General features: G+C 40.6%; 2 protein-coding genes and 1 long non-coding RNA gene across 7 annotated transcripts in view; 1 reads left to right on the top strand and 2 right to left on the bottom strand.

Moving 5' to 3' along the window:
* Positions 1-3,121: 3,121 nt before the first annotated feature.
* LOC148188897 (uncharacterized) lies at positions 3,122-19,910 on the bottom strand. 2 transcript variants are annotated; one of them, XR_015777271.1, is made up of 4 exons: positions 19,807-19,910; positions 19,458-19,665; positions 8,758-8,811; positions 3,122-3,259 (listed from the first exon to the last, which is right to left on the bottom strand). It is a non-coding gene; the product is annotated as an uncharacterized LOC148188897 (long non-coding RNA). The 2 variants fall into 2 exon arrangements; XR_015777272.1 differs by lacking the exon at positions 3,122-3,259 and adding an exon at positions 8,020-8,137.
* On the top strand, positions 17,067-21,685 carry tlx3a (T cell leukemia homeobox 3a). The gene is made up of 3 exons (XM_042493834.2): positions 17,067-18,504; positions 19,487-19,724; positions 20,531-21,685. Exons 1-3 carry the CDS (start codon positions 18,078-18,080, stop codon positions 20,712-20,714), a joined length of 849 nt encoding a protein of 282 aa, XP_042349768.2. The 5' UTR covers positions 17,067-18,077; the 3' UTR covers positions 20,715-21,685.
* An 88-nt stretch (positions 21,686-21,773) lies between these two features.
* Positions 21,774-25,868, bottom strand: part of kcnip1a (Kv channel interacting protein 1 a) — a 50,329-nt gene continuing 46,234 nt past the window's right edge. For all 4 annotated transcript variants that reach the window (XM_042493029.2, XM_088081067.1, XM_042493030.2 and 1 more), the window contains 4 exons: positions 25,714-25,821; positions 25,034-25,138; positions 24,509-24,571; positions 21,774-23,353 (listed from right to left, as the gene is read on the bottom strand). In XM_042493029.2, the coding sequence (XP_042348963.1) occupies positions 23,306-23,353; positions 24,509-24,571; positions 25,034-25,138; positions 25,714-25,821 (324 nt within the window). In that variant the 3' untranslated portion in view covers positions 21,774-23,305. The remainder of the gene's footprint in view (positions 23,354-24,508; positions 24,572-25,033; positions 25,139-25,713; positions 25,822-25,868) is intronic.

The following is a 25,868-nucleotide window of genomic DNA, read 5'->3' as shown; positions in this document are numbered from 1 at the left end:
TGTAAAATATGAGGGACAAAATATACAGTTCTCAGTGAGTCAGAGACACTTATGTCAATCACTTAATCATTTATAGTGAACAGTTTTACAGTTAGATTAAGCTGAAAAGGCTCTGCTCTCTGTGGGAGCTTTTAAAGGATCTGAGCAGGCAGAGTATTAGAAAATAAAGATAGATGCAAACATGTATTAACATTAAAGCCTAACAAAAAGATTTATAAACACCAAACCCTAAATCATATAAAGCAAGAGTATTCATGGTGAAGGGAGTAAGTAGTAATGGCATGAAGAATCAGTAGGGTGAAAGCAAGAATTTGCAGTTTATAAAAAGTTACACTCATATGATTGTGATTCAATGTTACTAATTCAATTATGTGTTTCCTGTTATAGCGTAATTTCCGGCTTGCTCACCTTTGTTTAACTCTGACAGAGATCAGTAAACACAAACCCTGATGCACCATGTTTGAAAATTCATTACAATACTTCTATTTAAAAAAAAAAAGAGAGACTAAAGACATCTAAATAAAATACCACCTATGATAAGAATAAAGTCCTAGGAACAGAAATGGGATTTTTTTTAACTTAGAAACTGTGCACAGTGCTGGTACAGAAAAAGTCAGTGAACACACAACACACAACAAACTCCAGTCACATGGTGATTTTGTTGTTGAAGAGAAAGCCGTAACAGCCACAGGCAGGGGTGTAGAGCTGCCGCGGCGCACCAGAATGACACTTCACCACTTTTTTTTCTGTGTGAGTATACAGAATATTCGCTGTTTGTAGAATCTGGTTGAAATTTCTACACTTTTTTAAAGCTCTTCAAGATCCAATCATCACTAAAGCGTTATGCAACAGAGACAATTAAAACAAAAGGAGTGGTTTAGATCGCCATATCGGTATTTAAGGTGTATCGATTGATTCATAACGTCCACTCATGCAGTGAGTAACATGCAAGAAAATATTTTATATGAAAACAGATCATTTTATCGGTTTTGATCTAACAATTGGCCATGTTAACTAGTGACTCTACCAGTGTGAGTTAATTGTTTACACCAACCTATTATGTAAGTTACTACGAGCAACCACATACATGTTCTGCTTAAAGTCACCAGTCATCACTCTTTAAACGGAAACACCTTTGAGAAGCCCAGTGAATTCATTTTTTTCCTCAGTCTACAGAGCATGTGAAGTTCAAGCCATGTTAAATTTTTTGAACAGGGGCGCCATCTTGTGAGGATCGCGCTTTGTTACCTGTGCCTGTTAAGCCCGGTACACACTGTGCAATTTTGGGCTGTCCCAGGTGAAAGATGACCAACGTCAAAGAAATGTGGGGATATCTTTGGTTGCAGCTTTAAAACGGTGGTTATATGTCGCACAGTGAGAGAGGCTCCAGGATGGCTGCTGTCACAGTCTTGAGATCAAAGACAGCCTGGGATAAAGCTCTGAAAGTGTCAGAAATTTGGGACGAGTGTGACTGCTGTTATGACCTACGTTTACTATTCAACCCACAACAATGCAGCATGAAATGACACACTGTGTGACATTGCTAAATGCAAGCAGTTGCTAATAGAGACTTATTTCGAGCTCTAGTTTGGAAATTAGCATGCCAAATTGGCCTCTTTTCCCCAGCCAAGACCACATCCTCATTCTCCTCCTCCTCCTCTTCTTCTGACTTTTTACAGACACACATTTATGCAACTATAGCAAAGGGCTCAGTTCACGTTTGTTCACATTTTCTCTCACCACTAGATGGATGACACATGCCGACAACGTTTTGCTCTTGCGTATTGACATCGATGGACATCATGATGGACGTACATTGCATCCTGCAATTCAGTAGGTGTTGTCATCATACAGCCTGCATACATCAAACTTGATGTCATACCAACGTTTATTAGGTCCATATCACACAGCATAGCTGAGCTAAACTTAAAAGACTTCTAAAATCTCACAGTCTGTAGGAGGGTTTCGGCAACAGTATTTAGACAAACTAATCACGATAAACAACATAGATCCACATGACTGAGCAGCCCAGGGCTGGATTACAGACCTCACTACCTCGACTCGCATACCTGGACATTGCAAACAATCTTGTTTTTGGACTTTGTGCATAGGCTACACTTTTGTAATAGAGAAAAAGGAGCACATACTCATACAAGAAGGTGCCCCTGTACATTACAATGTGACATACACTCACATTCTCTGTAGTTAGCTACATGTTAAGTCGTAGGCTAAAGATGAAAAGGAAGCTAAACATCCTTTTATTTGATAGTTAAAGCTGACCAACATATGTAAACTCACACCTGTAGGAAAAGTCTTTATATAGCCTTCAATAACAAGAGCCACAACTTAGCCATACACACATCTGTATGTCATAGCTGTGCTCAAGTCCTTAACCAAAAGGCAATACATCCCAGGCCACAGGCTGAGAACAAGCTGATTTTCTTCTCTGCTGTTTCGTTGATTCAACCTTGGGTTGTCAAATGTATAATTAACTGAGACTGTGTTGTTTTACACAAGTGGTATAAAAAAAGTATCGCAGTATATATATTTCCAAAACTTAATATATACACACATTAAACTATACATTATCACAGAGCCAGACAACAAATTGTAGAGCTGCTCTCCACGCTGTTCACAGTTTACGCTCACTCTGAGCAATGTTTATTTATCACCCTCATCAGAATTTAAACATACTTCGTTTGTCGTGCTGTGTGCAGAGCAATCTCGTTTGTACAATACAGACATGCAACTGTGAGGACGCATCTCTCCAGCGTGGCTCAGCAAGGAAGCACAAGGAAGAATTTAACATTAAGAGACTGTAACTTTGAAAGATACCCACTTAACTTTGGCTCCACAAACTGCTGAAGCCTCTTATTAGGCTCGGCTGAACGTTAGACGGCATTTCTGCACAGAACAAGGACTGAATTTAGTTCCCAATCACTTACAGTGTAGCGGCGCTAGAAGGGATTACTTCTTGAGGAGGAATGATTACAGTGAACAACTCTTTCCATGCACGGAGTAGTGCGTATTTTATTATGATAATAACAAACAACATATAATTTAAGTGCCTTTAAAAGAGGCTTTTTAAAAAAAAAATCTAACTGTAAATGACAAACAGATGCGGTAAATGTTTCATTTAAGGTTTTCATGGCTGAAAACCAAAGTAGTTACTAACTCAGAGAGTCGGTCTTATCGGTGCTCCGTCCACTCGAACTGAAAGACATTTATTATGCTTTCATCTCCTTGAGTGCCTCCGCTCCTGCATAAACATACACATGTGTCTCTTGGTAATTCTGGTCACTTGCTACCCGTCTCATCTCTTGACCATTGACAGCTCAAACTACATGAAAACCATTCATCATTGCTTCTTTAACATCAGATTAATGTGGGGGGGAACAAAACATATGGACTCTCTTTCCATCTCACACACACACAAATACAGTACACACACCCGACTAGCTCTATAAGCTATCAATCATAGATATTGTCATTATTCAACTGTGTCATCGACAAGCCTCTCTCCTTCTCTCTCTCTCCTCAGTCTCTGTCTTTGTCTCTCTTTCTCCCTTTTTTCCATCCTTCTTTCTTTCTCTGTTACAAACACACACACACACACACACACACACACACACACACTCTCATAGAAGACAGGGCATCATGAATCATAAATCTTATGAATGCCATCTAAAGAGTGTTCAGCGCTATGAGAAAGAGAGATGATTGATAGATATGAGCGACTGAGGCAAAAGCAAAGAAGATGGCCAGAAGGTTGTAACCGGCAACACCGAGGTCAGAAAACGTATGTCAAGGGTCAAACGTATCGGAGGAGGCACAATATGGCCAAGAAGGGAGGAGAAAAAGTAGAGGGGGGTTGAGGGGGAGTGAGTAAATGGTTGAAGGGGAAGGGAGAGAGGAGGGAGGAGGGAGGTACGGGGGGATGCTGCCACAGTGAGGCTAAAGCCATAACTCATCTTTTATTAAAAATAATGAAAAAAACTTAATGAGTTAATAATATCATGGAGAAAGAGATAGGGAGTGAGACAGAGATGGAGGAAGGGACGGGAGGACGGAGGAAAGGAAGGAAAAGAAAGAAAGGAAATGAGGGGAGGGGAAAACGACGGAGGTATAAAACAGAACAGGGTCAACGCGTGTCTCCTGGTCATTTATTCCAGTTTTCAAAGTTCACACAAGATCCATTACAGCGGCAGGGACGATCATAGCAGTCCCCCTCTTTCTGCCGACCTAAATCCCAAAGCCTGCTTGGTAATTAAAGGCACTTAACAACCAATTAACAGTGATGAGCTAAATTAGCAGGATATTGTCTCCTTTGACTAGGCTACTGCATTATCAGTGTATTGAAACAGCGATGAACAAACCTCAGTGGCCCGTGTTTGCATGTAGGCAAATGACGGATTAATTACTATTAAAACATCAGCATCTTAATGAGCTTGGAAACAATTAGAGAGGTCGTTAGCATGTGGAGAGCGGCTGAGAACAGAGGAAGGGGGGAGCGAGCGCAAAACAAGAGAGAAATCTTCATTGGGAAGCAATACTGATTAAATGGACGTACGGTCGCACTCATCGCCCAATATCCGCGGACCTATTAAATACGTGACATCACCATTTGTCTTTTCCACCATCAAGCTACTTTTCTCCTGCCATTATCTTTCCCCCTTCTTCCCCAGCTTCCCCAACTCTCTGCCTTCGTCTCGCCTCTCATAAAAAGCCTTTTTCTTGCTCTTCCACTCCTTTCTCTACTTTCTGCTTTTTCACTCCCATTTCTTCCTTCCCTCCTTCATGCTTGGGGGGCACAGTCCTGTGAAGGAATTTAATATGCAACTTTTATATGAGAAACCAATCGCATACGTCTGGGTCTATTGGGCTCGCAATCTATCGGCCCGGACGGCTAATGCAATAGAGAGAGCCGGGGCTATTTATCACACAGGGAGCTATCTTTTCCTCTCTCTCTCTCTCTCCCACTCTGCCCTCGCTCTCTCTGTCTTTATTCAAGCCCAGATTCCTGGCTGCCACTAAATCAGGCCAACTATGAGCTATGGCTGCCCAGAGGGCATCTCCTCTTTTATAGGGGGATTTGGATTTTGTATCTACTGGTTCCTCAGTGGTCGTTGAGACTGTGCTAACGGAAGCTATAAACATTCAGCAAACAAAAGGCAACCACTTAAATGTCCCTCCATCCCCACTGTAATGATCATGAACGTGTGGAGATATATAGAGGGATGCATAAACCTGATGAATAAGATATCAATGGCATTTACAGTGATGCTGCAAAGATTTGTTCCTGCGCCTCAGACAGAAACACATGCAAAGACTACACATGAACAGACATGTATGCACATGCTTTACTGTTATAGTAATGTGCTATAGGACCGAGCGATATGGATCAAATATCGCAATATTTTTTAACTAATTGATATTGTGACGATATTGTAGGGTTAAGTATTTGAGCTTTCACAATATATTTAGACAATGAGATTTTTGATACATAATCATCAGTAAGACAGATAAATTACTGAAAGGGCCAATTGGGCATAAGCCCGGGGGCCCAAAGTGCCAGAGGGCCCCTGGCATTACCTGAAAAAAAGTTACTTAAATTAACAAGTGCCGACCAGACCAAGCTTCAAAATGGTCACAAAAAGACCAAAAAGAGACAACCACAAGGAGACACAAGAAGACAACAAAAACATGCATAGGACCTGTAAAGAGACATAAACAGCTACCAAAATGGGCAAAAAAGCCACAAAGACTCACAAAATAACCACAAGGAGAGACGAGAAACCCGCAAAGACATGGAGAGGAACTGCAAAGAGACACAAAAAAACAAGGAGACATTAAAAAACCTACAAAGCCAAACAAAACACCCCCAAAAGACACAAAATTACCTCAGAGGCACATTATGTCTTTAAAGAGTAACAAAACACGTACAAAAAGACAATACAACAAGAGACACAAAACAACCACAAGGAGACACTAAATAACTACGAAAATTGACAAAAAGAGACAAAACTTCTACAAATATACACAATAAAATAACAAGTAAACACAAAAAAAAACCACAAACACAAAACTAATAAAAACTGGCAAAACAGCCACAATGAGACACAAAATGACAACAAAGTGACAAAAAAAAGGCAAATTACCACAAGGAGACACAAAATGACTTCAAAAGAAAACAATAATTATTTTTAAGAAGTTGCATAACGACTATGAAGAGATGCAAAACCACAGTAAAGTCTGTGTCCTCCTATGTAGAAGAGGTGGTGGAGCCTTTTGCATATCAGTGCCCAGGGGCCCATTGTCTTATAATCCCATGATCAGTAATGTGGATATAATGACTGAGTGGGTAAAGGAGAATAATAGGACAGCTACTGGTAGGTTCTGTTACAGTAATACAGCCTCTAAAACCAGGAAAACATGTACAATACTGCAATATCCAAAATCAGAGACAATATCTAGTCTCATTTCACGATATTGATATAATATCGATATATATTACCCAACTCTAATGTGCTATAATTCACACAATATTACTAAAACCAGTTACACAGAAGCGGCACAACTTCAAAAGTTTCCTGCTGAAAAACAAAAGCGACAGCGTGCAGGGGATGCTGCCCACCTGCAGCAATTAAAATGCCTCAGAAAACCCAAATTCATTTCAACAAATTAGCCACATTACTGGCCACTGTGTAATCGCTGATGGCAATTAATAAGAAATTAGTCACAATCAGCCCTATATTAACATCTCACCCAGGGGCCGCGGCTGGAAATTAATAACCGGAGATTCATCTCTCTTACTGTCTTTCTGGCTCTCCTTCTCTATCACACACACACATACGTGCACACACACACGCACACACACACACACACACACATACACACCTATGCCCACCTATATTGTTCATGAATCTCCTCTAAGACACTGATTTTGTCTGTGTGGATCGTCTCATATGATCCGCAATCTGCTCATGTCAGCGAGCCAGCTTCCTCTTTACTGGGGTGTGAAAACCCCCTGAAAGACATGTGTGTCTGAGCGTTTGGTGTGTGTGTTTGTGTTTTTTCTCACCAGTGCATGTACAATCAACACATGTGCAACAAACAGTCTGTGGACATATATAGAGAGATATACAATACACTGTATACCTCTGTGTGTCTGTGTATGCATGGGTGTGTGTGTGTGTGTGTGAGAGAGAGAGTGTGTGTGTGTGTGTGTGTGTGTGTGTGTGTGTGTGTGAGAGAGAGAGAGAGGTGCTACAGAAATGGGGAGGGGGTATCGGAGGAGACTGGGCCCGCCTCTAGGGGTCCTCACACCAATCAGCAAAGCGCACCAAGAATCAATTAACACCAGTGGGAGGGGGCAGAGGGTACGGCACCACACACACTCAGACACACACACGCTGTCCGCACGCACACTGCCCACACACATGGTACTGTCTGAGGAGATATCCATCAGATCACACGTTGTGCCAATGTGTGTGTGTGAATGTGTTTTTGAGCGTGTGTGTCCCTATCCCGGTGTGCCCCGGTCTCTCATGGTGTGAGGTTGGGGAACAGATTGGGGGTCAGCAGGGGGGTCAGGCCAGGGTCACCCCCGTCTGAGCCGTGTGTGTGTGTGTGTGTGTCTGTCTCTACGTGTGTGTGTGTGTGTGTGTGTGTGTGTGTGTGTGTGTGTGTGTGTGTGTGTGTGTGTGTGTGTGTGTGTGTGTGTGTCTGTGTGTAGCCTGACCACCACGTCCAGGGCTCACTGGCAGGCAGAAGTGAATAAGATGGATGGTGTTGATTCATACTCTGAATTCATTGCTCCCGCTGAATCCATAGAGAATAAATACATCCACAGAAATTATGAAGCAAGGGACCAAAATGAGTATCTCACTTTTCATATTCCTCCCTCACTTTTTCCTCTCTCTTTTGTTTGGGGACAGCTGCTGGCTACATGAAAACCATTCATCATTGCATCTTTACCATAAAATTATTGACAGAGAGGAGGACCAGGAGCTTTATTGGCTACATTTTACAAGGTCAGACAAAAAGAAAAGTCGCCCGTCTGTGAAAAAACATGAAAACTTGAATTAAGGAATAACAAAAGGTAACCGTGTTTTGGGGGGACGGTGTGGACGCCTTGCTGAAAAGGAGAAGAGAGACATTTCCGCTACAACAGACAAAACAAAACAGCCAAATAAAGTGATCAAAGAGCATCTCCCATTTAAACGTTCCACTGCAAAACCCCACCTCTTCCTCTCTCTCTCTACATATTGCCGTCTCCATCTGTTAGCCCGTTGCACTCGTCCGTCCACTAAATCCCCCCCCTTCCTCGTTTCCTCTCCTCCTCTGCTCCTCTCTGGCCTTCCTACCCTCAGGGAGGTAAGGTGATCTCCCTGTGCTGGTGTAAGTGACTGGTATTAGTCTCCTTCTCTGTCTGTCTGTTTGATCCCGGCACTAATGACTCCACAGGGACTGGGGTCTGATAATGGGAAATCAATATAGAGAATAGCGCTCTGGAGTGGCCTCACTTAGCTCTCGCTCTTTCACGCCTCACAGCAAAGTGCCTCTGTGTATTTGTGTGTGTGTGAGGAGGGGCGGACTGTACTGTGTGTGTGTTTGTGTGTGTGTATGCATATGTATAAGGGAAATCCATGTGTGTGTGTGTGTGAAGCTGAATTTAAATAAAGGCCTTTTTCCTGGTGCATAAGTGTGCAAAATACATAACTTTTTACAGATAAAAAACAATGATTGTCAACTTACTTAATGCAGAAGTCCATTGTTGAGGTTGACAGTCTGAAAAGCATCCAAGGCACTCTGATTTCAAGAAAAAAAAATCCTTTATTAGTAAATGTATAATGCAATTCGACTGGGGATGTCAGTTTTGGTTAATTTTGCTTTCAATCGTCCAACACCCATTAACTAATCAATTCATCTTATTTTTTAAGAAATAAAGCAAAATGACATAAAATACATGAGGCCTTTTGTTTTACTCTGGTGCACCGCTGACTCACAGTCTCTTTCGACATGCGTTTTAGTGATCTGGACACAAGTGGTGAGCCAAGACACATCGCTGTTCACACCAGTGCCAGTCATGCGTGTCCAGCTGACCTCGATTTCAGATTTTGTTACTGCCCCACGCACAGTCATTAAGTCCACACTTTTGCTAACTGCTCTGCAGCATGCTCGCTAGTCATATTTGTGTTCATGTCAGTTCAGTTGGAGATATCGCCGTTACCAGAATTCATTCAACACTTTCCCCATCGTATTTAGTGCTGTCCACTTGCAATCTGATCACTCAAAAAGGATATTAACAGGTGTAAACAAGAACTCAGTGAGCTTTAGCATCACATTTGTTGTAACGCTTTGCTTTATATTTATTTATATTTCCTGTTCCTGACTAGCAGTGTTGACATGTGTAAACATAGCACCCACTGTCCACCTTCCAGTCTCCTGTCAAAAATATTCCCATCATGCGTAGTTTTGACTTAAACAGTCTTCACTGGGGTATAAAATGCAAAGTTGGTCATCCATGTATTACTAAAGGACTTTTACTTACAATCAGATGGCTGTGGGTGCTTTTCAGACTGTCCACCTATACCATGGACTTGAAAAGCACCTGATATTTTACATTTTTTTATCACCATAACATAGTTTTTTGACCCAGCGCACCTAGCCCGTTCTAACTCCCACATCATCAAAGTCCCTCAAACACACTCCAGACTTTCACACGGGAGCCCGCTGTTTGTTTCCAATGTGAAACCAAGAGTCAACTGAATTATTTTAACAACAACATAGTGTGCTAATATGCTACAGTAGTGACGTAGGTCACATGACAAATGTCATTTGACGTTACATGACGTGAGTAACAACTGTACATATTTTAAGCCAAACCTTGATGGGTTTTTTTCTACAACTCACCATGGGCTTTTGTCCCACCAAACTTAAGGAAACAAACCGAATCATCAAGTGTTTTACCTATGCTGCAAATTTCTTTGAAAAAGAATTTATTTATGTAACAAGTAGAAACTACACATTTCCTGTGAAAACGGACGTGTATTTTGAAAAGGCACAATGCATGTAACAAACACACAGTGCCTGAACATATAAAAGTAACAGTACCTAACTTGTGATATTTTGAGGCATATGTCTACTGATAAAGCACCATTATTTGATGAGGTGGGATCAAAATGCACGGGTGCAGCACTTCCTCATTTTTCTGCATTATTTAACTTTTTATTTTCATCTGTTGTAATTCAAATGGATAACTTGCAGTTTTATTGGCTGAAAGAGACTCATTGGAAGTTACTGGAGAGTTGACATTTTTGGGGTCATCCCGCAGTAATATGCATAGTGGCTGTGTATATCTGAGCGAGTGTGTCTAATCGGTCACACTCCTGCGCCTGGGGCCAGACAGGTGGGGCTGGTGGCATGATGCTGGTGCCCCCCCTTCACCCTGAGGGGCCAGAAGGCCCAGCGAAGCAGGGGGCTGGAGTAGCTCCCTTTGCCAGGCACCAGAGCACTATGGCTGGTGGCAGCTGGTCCTCTGTCCCTCCCTCCCCCTCCTCCCCTGCATGAGCACCCTGCAGGCAGGCAACAGGAGGGGTGAGGAGGTCAAGAGGCAGGAGAGAATTGGTGGAACGACGGCCACATGCGGGATAATCAGCTTTTATGAAGCGGAGAAGACACAGACAGAGAGAGAGACGGGAAACACAGCTCTGACACAATGCAACTGACTACAAGCAGTAATGAATTAACACATTAGCGCCACGACCAGGGGCGTTCAGGAGCACTCAGCTGCTCTTAAACACAAACCCGCACTGGCAAGCTCGCTAACACACACATAAATCAGTCATAAGTCATTAAAGCAATAGCAAACACACGCACTTATTAATTACATCAGTCATTTTGTGGATGGCAGATCCCCCTGAAAGCCATCGAGTGTGATGAGAGACTAAAAATGTCTCCACAAGAACAGCAGTGAAACTTTAACTCAGCACTCAGAATAAAGACAGAGATTAACTCTTAAAAGTGCAGCCGCACACACAAAAACCAGACAATTCTATGGGAATCGTCTCGTCCAAACTCAAACCATGTGTTCCATTATCATCAGCCCCAAATGATCCCCATTAATGCTTTAACTCTTTCTCTCACATCTCAGTCTCAGCCATCCATCCATCCTCTTTTTGCTCTCTGCTCTCCGTCCATCCCTATAATTCACGTCTGTGCGGTTTACTTACTTCCCTTTCTCACTCTCTTCCTCTCCATCCTCCTCTCCCTCCCTCCCCGACTTTTAACCAGCGTGAAGAGGCAGCCATGCATTCAACCATCAGACAGGCTTACATGGTCTACCCTGACACACACACACACACACACCCACACACACACACCCACACACACACACACACACACACACACACACACACACACACACACAGTCAAGGCACATTGTTCCTCAAGTGTAACAAGAATGCAATGTTCACTGAAACAAATATCTACCATATCAGAGCATCTTTATGTGGTTAGATGTGCATCCTGATACTCACTTAAAAAAAACGACTGATTTGTGTACAAGAAAATCACACTGAATGCCCGTCTATTGGTTGCTGTTTGACTCCATGTGAAGAAATAATCCACCGCAAAGTTTGTATAATCAGCTGCTGCAAGATTTAAAAAGCAACATATTTGCTGTCAGACATCATTTAGGGAAATATAACTTATCTTTTGGTCAAATGTGTATCCTGATACTTGCAAAAATAAAGTCTTACATGACTGATTTGTATACAAGAAAATTATACTGAAAGCCCGTCTATTGGTTTGCCGTTTGCCTCCATGCTGAATATATATCAAATAAGCTGCCAAAAAGTTTTCATAATCAGCTGCTACAACATTTAAAAAGCTTCTTTTTTGCTGTCATCCATCATTGAGGGAAATATGACTTATTTTTTGCTCGAATGTGCATCCTGATACTTGCTGAAAAAATGTTTACATGACTGATCTGTATAGACCCAGGGATAGAAGATTATCATAATACTTTAGTCTCAGTGCGAAATCACTTTAAACATGCTGCAATATGCTGTGTATTGCAATAACATATACTGCAAAATATTGCAACCTATTACCTTTTTTTAACTGTATATTATATCCCCAAAGGAAAAATTCATCAACATCTATTTTATCTAACAAGAAAAGTTTTTTTCACTTTATTTGGACTGATAAAGGTTTTGCATAAATTATATACATATATTGCCATATAATCGATGTAGTATCCTTAGTGATTTATATCCCAAAAGGAAAAAATGTCAATATCTGTTTAATCTAACAATACAAAGTTTTGAGGATTAAGTTGGTTTTTTTTATTTCAATCATTTTTTATTGCAGCAATATTTATCTATTGGACTGAAAAAGCAATTAATTTTACTGTTCCAGTAGGCCATCAAAAAATTACTTGTATTTGCGATATCAATAAGTTATATGAGGGAAAAAAGGCTATTTGTCATCTGTGCATTGATACAGCATTGCCACACAAAATATTGCAACTGTAGTGTTCTGTAGTGATTTTTCTCCCATCTTTAGTGATTTGTACACGAGAAATTCACAATGAAAGCCTGTTTATTGATTGCCATCTGACTCCATGTTGAGAATATATTCAGAAATGCACCACAAAAGTGTTTATAATCAGCTGCTACATCATTTAAAGAGCTACATTTTTGCTGTCATACATCATTTAGGGAAATATAACTTATCTCTCATCCAATAAAGAGAACCTTTTGGGCTTTCATATTTGGTGATTAAGATCCCTTTAATATCTACCAAGCCATATATTTGACATTTACAGTGACATTTACATCAAGGACGTAGGTTTTGTTTCAATATTGGAAGGGGGAACAGTGTTGGGAAGGTTAGTTTTGAAATGTAATAGATTACAGACTACTAGTTACCCTCTTAAAACTGTATTAGGTAATACAATTGTTTTAATGACTTCTTCAAATAATAAAACTTATAGTATTTAGTTACTTTTTAATTACCTTTCTGAGATTTATTTTAAACCGGGTAATAAAGCTGAAAAATATTCAGAAATATGCTATGCCAAAATAAAGGTATTCCTATAGGGCGAAAAGATGAAAGCAACAGAATGCATTTTATATTCTACATATAAACCTTTCACTGAAAAGAATATATTCAGATGTAATAAGCAGGTGTATTTAGCTTAATAACTCAATAACTTAAACTGATTACAATTAAAAAAAAATATTTAAACACATGTAGCTAGTTACATGCACATATGAAAGGGGGAAGGGTTTCCTGCAAGAAAGTTTTAAGCATCAAACACTTATTTTCCTGTATTCTGTTGAGTTTTCTGCACCAATGTGTGCCTTTTCTGTATTAATCTGTAGTGTAATTGTCTAATTTTGTCAAAATGAAAGTCATCTGCCACTTAAACGCTTTTATGGGTGGAGACATGTTCTAAAAATTGAGGGGGCCATGAAGCCTTCACCCCCACCCCACCCCCCCAAATCTACGCCTATGTTTTACATCTGCTTTTTAAGGATCTGGCAGATAAATTGTGTCCACAGTTTCTAGAGCAGAGGTCCAGTGACAGCCCAGCGACGATGACGGCCCTGACAGTCCCTGATGGGGGATCCCATTCCTCTCTTCTCATCCAACAATCCCACTGAGCATGTCAATATGAAACACTATCCCCCCACACTGGGGCCACGCTGGTCTATCCCTCCCATTACAGACAAGACGGGCTCATATTGATAGGATGAGCCTGTAAACTGCTGTGTGAGAAGATGCATGGCGTGGTATGGAGAAAAGTGTAAATTAGACTAAATCAAGTCTCCCCAACAGTAAAACACATTTTCTCTATATTGCACTCAATGTGAGCGTGATTTACTACACGCCTTTTGTTGTATGTGGGCTGAGGGAGAGCGGGCCGTAAAGCTTTGTTTACCCAACTTTAAAAAATCCACAGCCTTGTAAATGTTGTCAGATGGCCCATGCCAGTGTCTTTCAGCTTAATACTACCTATATTAAATAGTTTAAATATTTCATAAGGGCGGTTTTTAGAGCGAGGGAGGGGAAATCGTTAGCTGCGGTAAAGTTTCATTAACTGGTCCCCATTTCGCTGCGAGGCAAACTCATCTCCTCTTATTGTAATAAAACAATCTCTCTCTCTCTCTCTGGGTGCTGCTATCCACTCATCTCCCTCTCTCCACCGCCTCTCTCTTTCTCTTTTACATCATAATAATACACTACATCCCCTTTAAATGCACTATTACTTACCGCTGCCTTTTCATATTGTAACATCACGGGCACTTTAGCGACAATATAAAAGCGTGTCATTCATTATTCAGAAGCAGCCGGCCTCGTCCCCCTTTTAAAAAGTCAGGCGCGCTGCTGAAATTGATAACGGCGAAGAGACGCGCAATAAAAACGCAGCCCCCGGGTACTGAGCTGCAGCCCAGACCCCCGATTATGCAGATCAAGTGGTAATTTCTCAAACAAATCGCACTCTTTCACTCTTTTGTTGTCGTTTCTTTTTGGACTTTTGGAATCAGGGTGTCAGCTTTTATATTGCCTGTGGAAAAAAAACGAGGATTGATGCGCATCTTAATTGCTGGTGTGGGCTGCAGGCTTTCCAGAAACACTATCTAAATATTTTGGCCTAAACGAGATAACCTCAAGGCTGCTGCGCAAAAAGGGGGTTGTGAGTTTTTTTAAGTGGGCTCTACCTTTTCTGCTGTAATCATGAAGCAATGAAATGATTCGACACTGTCTTCAACATCAGAGCATCAATAAATCCAGAAAAGGCTGGCTGGAGGCGGGCTGGGGCTTCTCCTGGAGGGTTTAGGATAACCGGTGTCACGGTGGTGTCCCGGTAGGTCAGAGCTAATGTGTCATAATCACTCATAATCATTGGATTACACCGGATTACTAACACCCAACATCTGCAACCAGTGGGACCCCGTCTGCTGTTTGCGCAGGCTGCCTTCACTCTGCAGAGGAGTCACCATAAACGCAATAATTATTCATTTACATGAAGCAGTTGTGATATGCGTCGTCCTATAAGTGGTCGTGTAATTGTTATAAATAAATTAAATCAATTTAAATGTGTGTCTTCTACTCACAAACTGCGCCACAATTACTGTCGGGGAATTATTTTTGCAAATGTCATTAAGAGGAACATAAAAATGTCCACAAAGATGACAGCTATAACAGACCAATTCTCCCCCATCAAAAGCCACCGGTGAGCTCACATATGGCAGGGTGAACCAGCCAACACTCAGAGTCTGTCCATATTGCCAAACAAACACCTCGGGCCTTGTCCCATCTCATATTGCTTCATAAGGGTTTATTGTGAAGGGCGAGATGCGGATCTGGTTTTAAATATATATTACACACTACAGCGTCTTTGCATTTTAGTGTGGTTTTGTATAGCATATAACCTCACAAATTACAGTTTAACCAATTTTATCTTACTTTATTTTAAGATTTTCATGCACATTAACTCAGGTGATTTCAGACTCCATTTTAAATTATGGCTTTTGAGATTTTCGCCTTATGATAACTGTCTCAGAAAATATCGCGGTTTAACGGTATCAAGATATTACGGAATTATTTTTATTATTATTATTAATAGTTACATGACCCTAATAGTAATAATAAAAACAACCTTTTTTTATTTGGTTGTACAAAGTTTTATCACTAATTGAAACTTTTAACCATTTTTTATGGCAGCATCTGTAAAAAGTCTCCCTTTTAAAAATAACTATAATAAAGGTGAGACTGTCCATTCAGTAGCATTTTTTTTTCAATATAAGCAAATGAACAAAGTGATAACTGTTCATTTTCATATGAATTGAAACTGGTGCTGCAATCGTAATTGTGATAGTAAAAACACACTATAACTACACATATGAAACGGGGGAGTTGCTTTTTTTTAGTTTTTTTTTGGGGGGGGGGGCTCGTCCATCAAAAAAATCGCATCAAACACTCAACTTCCTGCATTCTAGTAAATATTATCGCGCCACTTTGTGCCTTTTCTGCACTCATTAATGGTATAAATGTTTTTAATTTTGTCAAATTAAAAATCCTCCTATGACTAGTTTCCTGTTTTTACTGGAGGACAAATGCACATGTTCTGAATGCTGAGGAGGATGTGTCTCCTGCATCCATCCTGAAATCTATACCTATGATGCTAGCTTCTACTCCACATAAAATTTGCCAAGAATACAAGAAAACTCAAATACAATCTAATTACTTCTGACATTAAAACACACGCCTACAAAACGATGATTAATGAAAATGTTGAGCAGATCCTTTAAAAGCCTTTACAAACCCCCACTGTCACTAAATGAATATGTTGGACATTCGTTTAAGTACTGTAATGTGATATGTGTGTGCCTAAAAAGCCACCTGCCGCATGCGAACCCCGCGCGCATTTGTCTGTTCCTGAGACAAGTTAGTGAAAATGAGATTATCCGGTCACTTTGGGCGCCTGTTACATTGAATCTGAGCGGTTAGCAGCTTCCACAGCCCGGACACTTTATCTGAAGTAGCCCATGGCCTTCCCTTGTCAGGTCATTTAATGTGGCACACTGGCTTCCAGGAACAAATAAGGCCACGTAATGCTTTCCCTTGTTCGATAGGTGCTGGTGATTCACTGACAATCGTCAATTAGGCTGCTGTCCTGTTATTTTAAAGAGAGACTCGATGGGTTTCCTGTGCGTAATTACGCACCGGGAAAATGACAATCCAGGCTTTATCTTTATTATTCTTAATTTATAAAAATGAAAGCTATTGTAATGATTATTGAGTTCGTGTTTTTCAATGTTTTTTACATTATTTTGTCTATAACTCGAAATTAAAGCATCATGAATTAACGTGAATGTGACTGCTCTACATTTGGTTATGATCCTTTAAGGCTTTAAATTCGACGCATTTGGGAATGCTATAAAAACACTGAATCATTTTTGGTTTCATCTTAAAAATCTAACATTTAGAAACAGTGAGATTTAATGCAAAGGTGCAGGCGTATGTCAAAGACGGAAAAAAATAACTCTCCAGGTTTGATTATAAGGCGTAGACAACGTCAAGGATTTTAATTAAAAGGAAGAGAAATTCAGATCGAGATTTCTCCCTTTTCGTCCCCTCTTTGTAAAACATCCATGATGAATAGTCTTCAGGTTATGACGCACTTCCTAATAGCTTTCAACCAGCTTTCGTGTAAACGTACTATTCATGTACATTTCACATGTGTCAAACGACACAGATTGAAGAGGAGACACGGGCAGCAAGAGGATAAATGATGCACGCTTTGTTTCTCGCCTGAAAAGTGAGCAGAGGCATCAATTCATCAGACCCTAAGGTGTGTAAGAAAGTTTTACCATCTGATATTATCTGTAACCAAAACTTATAAAGTACTTCAAAGTGAAAATATGTATGAGGAGGAGCGGAACACTGACAGATGACTGACAAAACACCAGTCGGTTTAAACGATGAAATATCACATATTCATCACCAAAGAGAGCTGATCTTCGGTGATTTCTGGCGCGATGCTTTTTACAGAGGCCATATAAATTTCCATGAAGTTGTCGCTTGCTTCTTACTCTCAATAATAATGACAAAAACGACATCAAACAGTGACTCACTCAGAAGGCATGAATATGCCATATCTTGCCATATATATATAACAAGCTGACGCCCGTGGTTATGGGGAATCTTGTGCCAAATTGTGGGCCTACCCCCATTAACATTCAATCAGTCACTGTGGTGCCAGCCAATGAATGGTGGAGAGGGATGGAGGAGGACGGAGCTGCTAGACTGAGCGTTTTGACGCGCTGAGAGGAGGACAGAGCGTCACATCTCTCCAAACGCCCATCAAACTTTCACCACAGCCTGTAGAGAGGACCCAGTCCTCTGAAAGAGGCCTGTCAGAGACAACGAGGACACGCTGGATTCTGCTCAGCGATGGAGACACTACTGGCGATTACTTTTGGTTCAGTTTGACCCCGCTGAGATCCTCCTGAAAACATCTTGTTCAGTTCATTCGTCCTTTTAGCGACAAAGCGGCGGGGATGGAGCAAGCACCTAGCGCGCCGAGCCCTCCTCCAAAACCGGCCCATCACGAGCCCATCAGCTTCGGCATCGACCAGATCCTGGGAGCCGGTACGGAGCCAGAGAGCGGGCGCACGGCTGGAAGACAAAGTGGATCCGATTTAAGCAACGGGGACGGTTATTACAGTTTAGGAAGCCCGACCGGGGCCAGCGCGCCCTCATACACCGCGCTGTCCATCTCCCTCTCCGGTATAATGCCTCCGGTGGAGGCTTCAGGTTCTTATGGGGAGAGCAGGAGTCTGGGCAGCCGGGGAGTGATCCGAGTCCCGGCACACAGACCCATGACAGCCCCGGGACCCCCGGCCCCCGTCCAGAGCGCTGTCCCCGGGTTTGGGGGACTGTGTTTCCCTTGGATAGGAAACAGATTCGCCAAGGACAGAATATCAGGTAGGCCAGCTGTTACACTAACGGGTTCCCTCATTCATATTTTATTATGTTTGTTGAAACATAAAATAACGTCTGTGCCAAACATTAGTAAAGGCTTCAATACAGCCAACTGAAATATTTTTACTTCAAATATTTAAATGGCTTAAACATGAAAACAACAACAGAACACAAGTTTAAAGTGTTTTTTTAAATAATGGAGTAAACTACATTTGCAGGTTATTATTAATCACATTGTGTCTGTGTTATTTACTTCTTTTTAGGAGTAAAATATTTCATTTAAAAGAAAGAGAAATGTACAATCACACAGCTACTTTTGTCTTTTCAGCTATTTTTTGTTTGTTTTTAAATAACCAAACAGCAACATCAGAGTCTGTCATAATTTACTGTTGTAGTAAAAAAATAATAAGAAGAAGAAAAACTAAAAACGTTTTTTATAGGCTAAACTGGAGATAAATAAGAACAAGCCTACTGTCAAATGATTCACTTCCTAAATTATACAGAAAAGTAGTGTAATATAAAATGTATTGTAGAACATAATAATTAAAGGTATTATGGGTTTTCTGTATTTAACACAAATAAAAGTAAGGATAAATTAACAGATGCCTTTTTATTAAAGGCCTATAATATAGTAGACTATGTAAAGACAAAATAGGCCAATAGGCCCACAGTCCTCTCTGTAATTAGCAGTGCGGATATTATCTGTTAAAGCTAAAACAACTTTAAAATGAGTATTCATTTATTTCTTTTATAATTGCATTGTTTCAAATTCTCGGCCAGACTCATCTCTCACAATAAATTTCATCTCTCATATTTCACACATGGCTTACACAGTCTAAATAGGGAATTGTTGTCAAACAGGGCAGATATCTGTGATATATGGCCTTGAATTTCCATACAGAGTGGGGAGTGAATTAGTCTGTTTGGTGCTGTAGAAAATCTCCTCATGCACTCACCGGTGTGTCTGTCTGCTCCCCGCCTGCAGCGGCTCTGGTGCCGTTCGCCGTTACGCGGCGGATAGGACACCCGTACCAGAACCGGACACCGCCCAAACGGAAAAAGCCCCGCACTTCCTTCTCCAGAGTTCAGATCTGCGAGCTGGAGAAACGTTTCCACCGGCAGAAATACCTGGCCAGCGCTGAGCGGGCCGCGCTGGCCAAGAGTCTGAAGATGACAGACGCACAGGTCAAAACGTGGTTCCAGAACCGCAGGACCAAGTGGAGGTTGGTATGAAATTTCGTGTTCAAGTCTGAGTACACGCATTTGTTAACGCGTTGCATCACACTTCACCAACCAGAAACTCACAATATCTCCTTTTTTTTCCGCGAAGAGTTGCATTTGTTTCGGGCTTCAAAACTTTCCTCGTCTTGCAGATGACCCCAAGCTCCATTTCCTGTGACATGACCCCGTCGACACGGAACAAAAAGCTACAGGCTACATATATAAAGCAATAAATACTATTTTTTTAATTTGGAAAAAATGCTGTAGTTTTAATAAAATCTTTTCTTTAAAAAAAAAAAATCTTATTTTTCTCCTCCTGCAATTAAGTAGTAATATTAAATAATACGATTTTTTTAAATCTCCAAAATGTCGTTTTTAGCAATTAATAGGTTAGTCAATTAATGTGTTTTTTTTAATGATGCCAATAATTCATGCTTTAGACAAACATCCTTGTATCACTCATAGACATGGTTTTATTTTTTATTAAAAAACACTGCTGTTTTAAGGTTTTTTTATTAGTTCTCCAGGAAAATTTGTTATACGGACAGGAAATTCAGCAATCCAAAACTAGACGCCACAACAATACAGATTTAAAAGTGATTAAAACAAAATACATAAAAACAAGTATCATATAATATTAATATAGTATCAAAGTATTAGAGCTCCTATGTTTTATGCATCCAACGGGGATTTCCAGACTTGTAGCGTCTTTCTTGCTGTCCTTAAATTTCACATAACTTCACTCTTTGTTTATATATTCATGTTTTTATTAATGATTAATATATTTGTGTCTCCTGTCTTTTTCCAGGAGACAGACAGCCGAGGAGAGGGAGGCGGAGCGTCAGCAGGCCAATCGCCTCATCCTGCAGCTGCAGCAGTCCGCCCTCCAGAAGTCCCTCAGCGAATCAGCGGTGTCGGATCCACTGTGCGCCCATAACTCCTCCCTGTATGCCCTGCAGAACCTCCAGCCCTGGGCCGAGGAGAGGGAATAGAGACCATGCTGTCACCAACAAGCATCAGCTATTATCCCTGGGGGGATAAATCAATTAAATTAGGCCTACATGAGGACAGTGGGACTTACTTTGATCCATCCAATGGATAAAAAGAAAAAAGTTGGACCAGAAAAACTGAAGAATGGGTCACAGCCAGTTGAGTGGATGGTTGAGAAAATGGATGATGGTGAGTGATGAAAGAAAAACAGAACTTTCTTGGGATAAATCTTGCAACTCTATACTTGGGACTTTTTCAAATCCACAAAAAGGAAACAGAACTTGTCATAAAAATACTTGAGGGAGAAATGCACCCCGAACACTTGAAGCAGGCATTAATTCTCCACAGTGAGACATGATTTAGTGTTTTCTGAACCAACTCCTTACTCTGAAACACACTCTGAAACACTATGAAAGGGACAAACTCCGGCCATGTGAAGGCAAGGCATACAACCCAACAACTATACAACAGACTACTTGCAAAAACAATGTCTGTTTTATCAACATATACAAAAATATTTGTGCAAAAAAATTCAAATTGTTCTGGTGCTTAAATTATCTTCCAATCTCATTTATAAACGTACCCACACCAGCTACACTGCACCACCACGGCCACCTACTCATACACAGGTGTGGTGCACCACCTTAGCCCAAGAAAATGATGCCTAAGATGCTACATTGTGGGGAAGACATTCTTTTTTGTGCAGTAATAAAAGGAAATAGATGTCAGGATTAGAGGGGTGAGAAGGAAATATGGAAGAGGCTGTAAGGAGGGTAATAAAGGGAGTGATGCATGTTCAGTGATGGTGGTGACGTTTTTTTTCATATGCACATTATCATGCTTTATTTGTGTGTCCTTTGGGGCACAAATGTACAACTCCTTTTGTACTTCCATTGTATATGTGTAAATAACAATATAAACTGTTCTCGTGACTCTTTTTGCTCGTACTCTTCATGTTGCACCATAAAAATGATGAAGGTTTTAAAACACAATAATTATAAGCTATAAAAAAAGAAAGAAAAGCTATGGGGCAACAAGGTAAAAAGAAATAGCAGACGTGATTTAATTTTGTTTCTTGAAAAGTTTATTGATAAATATAATGATTTTATACAATATCTCAATACACACGTTATTTCATTCTGACAGTCTGTTTGTCTTCCTGTCTGTCAGTCGATCTGGAAGTATGTTTGGGTACGTTTGAGATGAGCTGCAACACATTTCTGCTTTTTTTTATTACGCTATTGGTAGCACAGTGAGTGGGTGTGACAGTAAAGCATTTATTCATCTGTATTTATTCTTTTTTTGTCCTGCCTTTGTCTTGCCCTCAACACGATGGCTCTTGTTCGAAACATGGCTTCCATTCCTTCAGAATCAGTGAAAGGGTCTCTCTTGCCTTCCTTAATTTTCTCTCCACTTCTTCTAGCTCTCCTCTCCCGCCTCTCCTTCACAGTGAAAGGTTGGTCGCTCTGAGTCGACTTTTTTTTAACAGACAGAACTGACGACGACACTCTCCTCTCTGTTCAGCTGGACTGATTAGTGTCCGCAAGATTAATGCTTGGACATGCAAGAAAAATGACACTAATATTCTGGCAAACTTTACATCAGGACACCACACACACACACACACACACACACACACACACACACACACACACACACACACACACACACACACACACAGAAACACATGCACATCCCCTGTGTCACTCTGCATCTGTGTGCAACTCTTTATTTAACAATAAGCGTCAGGTAGAATAATTAGATCCAATTTGACAGAAAGACAGACAGACAGTCAGAATCAGAAACACACAGACAAGACACGGATGATTCCACAGAAGAGGCCACAACAGTTAAATATCTACAGTCGAGTCGTTACGACACTAAAACACTGACTGACACCACTTGAACACACACAGTAGGTGTAAAGAGGACTGTTGCAAACTGTCACCGAATTCAGCTCTGCAAACCTTTACAGTCTGAAAACATGAGGCGGCTCTGTGAGATGCTAAGCCCAGGCCTTCCCAAATGTATGCACATGTAGCTGAGTATATTGCCACCGAGTTCTTCACGGCACATATATGTTAAATATGCCGTATGGGCCTCTGTCTTGCATGCTTTACGATATTGCTCACGTTTGTTGTGTTGACAGAGAAATTCATGATGAAAACAGCTATTTTTTTATCTCACTGCTGAGCTGCTTTTAGGATTTCCGGTCCTGCTTTGTAATGTTGTGCAATTAACACATTTCAGAAAAGCATCGTGAGTGAATCAGTATTTACACAATGCCATGAAACACACACTGTCCAAGGCGACGACAGCAACAAACGAAAGAGATGGAGACGAGGTAAATGGTTAAACGAGAGGTTTTAAGTCCATTTTCCAAAATAGGGGATGGTTTGTCGCCATGAATTTGTTACAACAAGACAGCTTCCATGAGGTTTTGTGGCAGCCGTCCCACACAAAGCGACAAGACCCATGTTTTGTTTCAGTCACAAGCCATCCATTTCTCTTGCATGTTGATCTCTTCTCCCGTGTTCTTTCTTCTCCTCTTTGTGCTTTCGGTCTTTTGCACCGTCTCCCTGTTCTTTCTTGTCTAGATGACATTTTCAAAGAGCTGTAGAGACCTCATGATGTTTTCATCCTGTAAAAAAGGAAAGATGGAAAATTAAAAAGCTGACTGCGAGGAGAAAGTCATCCAACAATCACCATTTAATTCAGTTTACTGGCCACTAGGGGGCAGTCAAAGCCTATAAAACGCTGGTCAGTGATCTCTCTGCAGACAAACAAACACATCCATGTAAAAGGTTGCAAAGACCATAATTAATAGCCAGTGTAGTGAGACCTGCAGCACAGGAAGACAAAATAATCTGAGGAAACAAGGCACTTTGAAAACAGTGAGTAAAACAGTGTGACTTTTGTTATAAAAAGGCACAATAGCGGTGTGCTCCAATACCCACACTAACATATTTTAGTATGCCCAAAAAAGACGTAGTATGCTTCAATACATGTATGTCAAATGCAGTATGCCAAAAATACCAGGGCATTCTCCTGCATCCAGCCACATTTTGCAGTACACAGGCCAGCATGCTTTTCTGACCCACAATGCTTTGCACCTCAGAAGATGCATCACATCAGTTAAGACAGATAACAGAGGCTGCAATGATGGATAAAAGTGCATTCATGTGTAAGTAAGTATTACATAGTTTTTTTAATTTGTGTGTATAGTATGTTGTGCATCAGACACTTAATTTCAGGCATTCTGGTGAATTTCTGTGCACCACTTTGTGCCTTTCTGTGTCAGTTTATGGTGTAGGAGGCCGGGGAGAAAAATGCACGCCTTCTAAATATTGAAAATGGCGTGTCCCCTGCATCCCCCTGGAATCTACAGCATGAATTTACATAAATTTTGCACTCGTGACTGTGACCGATACATAATCAAGAGGGTCAACGTACAAGGTGAAATGTTATGACTAAGTAGTATGTCCCAATTATATTCATACTCCATGCAACAATACATTTGTTGCACATTTAAGGGCAGCAGTAGTGCTAAATAAAAGCAGAAAGAAAAAGTATGTAGGTCTTTTTCTTTTTCACAGGAGACATTTTGTCACAGTAGAAAAAGCACAGGTGTTACTAATAACATTTACAGCGTCTCTGTTCTATAAATTGAATTCAGCCATCTTTAATTTTTATATTTACACATGCTTTTCTTCTGTGATATGTCAAAATGTTGAATGGATCCTCAGGATTACGCCAGAGAGAAAAGTAAACTTCAAGAAAAAAAAAAAAAGAGTACCTCTTGACAGGAGAGGATGAATTCATCCAAAGTGACCACACCGTCTCTGTTTTTGTCCATTTTCTGTTGAGCAAAACACACACTGTCAATTCATTTGTCAAAAATTTGTAAGACATCGATCAAAAACACAAATGTTTGCGTAAATAAATCAAGGCCCTACTAAAAAAATGTCACCTACTCTGTAAGATCACTGTCATCATGTCAACTTGATAACTGCTTTCTTACTCAGCGCTCTACTGCAGAAACACCACAGCACTTCTCATTATTACAGATTATCATCTACTAGTCAATGAGTCCAGCACCACGACATTGTTTTCTTTAATTTTTTTGTACTGTACATTTCATTAATTTGCTCTTATGCCATGATGGATGTCACTGCTCATGCTAAATGCCTGTGTCTTTCCCTTGCTGTTCCTGCTTTCCCAAAATCTAAAGCAAGCGTTTGACTGATGCATCCTTGTTTGGTCAATCATCAATAGTTGTTGTGTTTTTTTTTCCTTCAATAAAGGACTAAGGTGCTGTTACCTGAAAGAAGGCATCCACATGCTGTTTGGGTGCGTCATTTTTCAAAACGGGGTAGGTGTACTTCCCCATCATGTCGTATATCGCTCTGACGATGTCGGTCATCTCCTACGAAATAGGCACAAAAAATATGACACGAAGTACGAAACTAACATAAAAATACAAACACAGCGTGCACATAACGACAAAAGCTTGTTTGCAATTGCGTGGCTATTATGACATGAGAGATTTAGATTGAGGGCAGGAAGTGATACAAATAAATAAAGTGCTGCATATACTGGGCAAACGGGAAATAGAGCAATGTGTCAAAACAAAAGGTTAGTTGTCACAACACATTGTAATTGCAATAACATCTCAGGACATGTTTAACGCAACACTTTACTTTAGTTGACGCTGCTCCTTCAGACATAATAAGGGGGTTCTTGATCAAATTTTGGTGTCATTTTAAGTCTCTTTTTTACTTTCCCCTTTAATGTTCTACAATTTTTGGAACTCAAGAGTAGTTTTTTCCTGACTTGATTAATTGGAACAGCCGAAAACAGCACAAGTCGTAGGCATTTATGCAGTGTTGGTCGTCGTGGCCTTCACACGACGACCTCAACACGCTGATGTTTCATATCATATGTAAAAAAGCTACTGGAAAATAATGAGGTTTAGGCATACACACATTCACAAACACACACCTCTTTGTTGATGTATCCGTCTCTGTTGATATCGTAAAGGTTGAAGGTCCACTGCAGCTTCTCAGTGATGGAGCCGCGCAGCAGGATGGACAGAGCTGTTACAAAGTCCTGATGGAGATGAAGAGGACAAAGTGAAATAGTGACAAAGGAGAACT

The sequence above is a fragment of the Plectropomus leopardus genome, chromosome 8 (assembly GCF_026936395.1).
Source record: "Plectropomus leopardus strain MGB_pleo_1.0 chromosome 8, ASM2693639v1, whole genome shotgun sequence".
Classification (NCBI taxonomy): domain Eukaryota; kingdom Metazoa; phylum Chordata; class Actinopteri; order Perciformes; family Serranidae; genus Plectropomus; species Plectropomus leopardus.
The sequence above is the reverse complement of the archived record's forward strand: the minus strand, read 5'-3'. Positions and strand labels throughout refer to the sequence as shown.

What these genes read in the sequence shown, in the direction of transcription:
- tlx3a (XM_042493834.2), top strand. Translation starts at nt 18,078, where the DNA reads ATGGAGCAAGCACCTAGCGCGCCGAGCCCTCCTCCAAAACCGGCCCAT. An exon ending in CGCCAAGGACAGAATATCAG is followed by an intron (nt 18,505 to 19,486) that starts GTAGGCCAGCTG and finishes CCCCGCCTGCAG; the next exon opens with CGGCTCTGGTGCCGTTCGCC. An exon ending in AACCGCAGGACCAAGTGGAG is followed by an intron (nt 19,725 to 20,530) that starts GTTGGTATGAAA and finishes GTCTTTTTCCAG; the next exon opens with GAGACAGACAGCCGAGGAGA.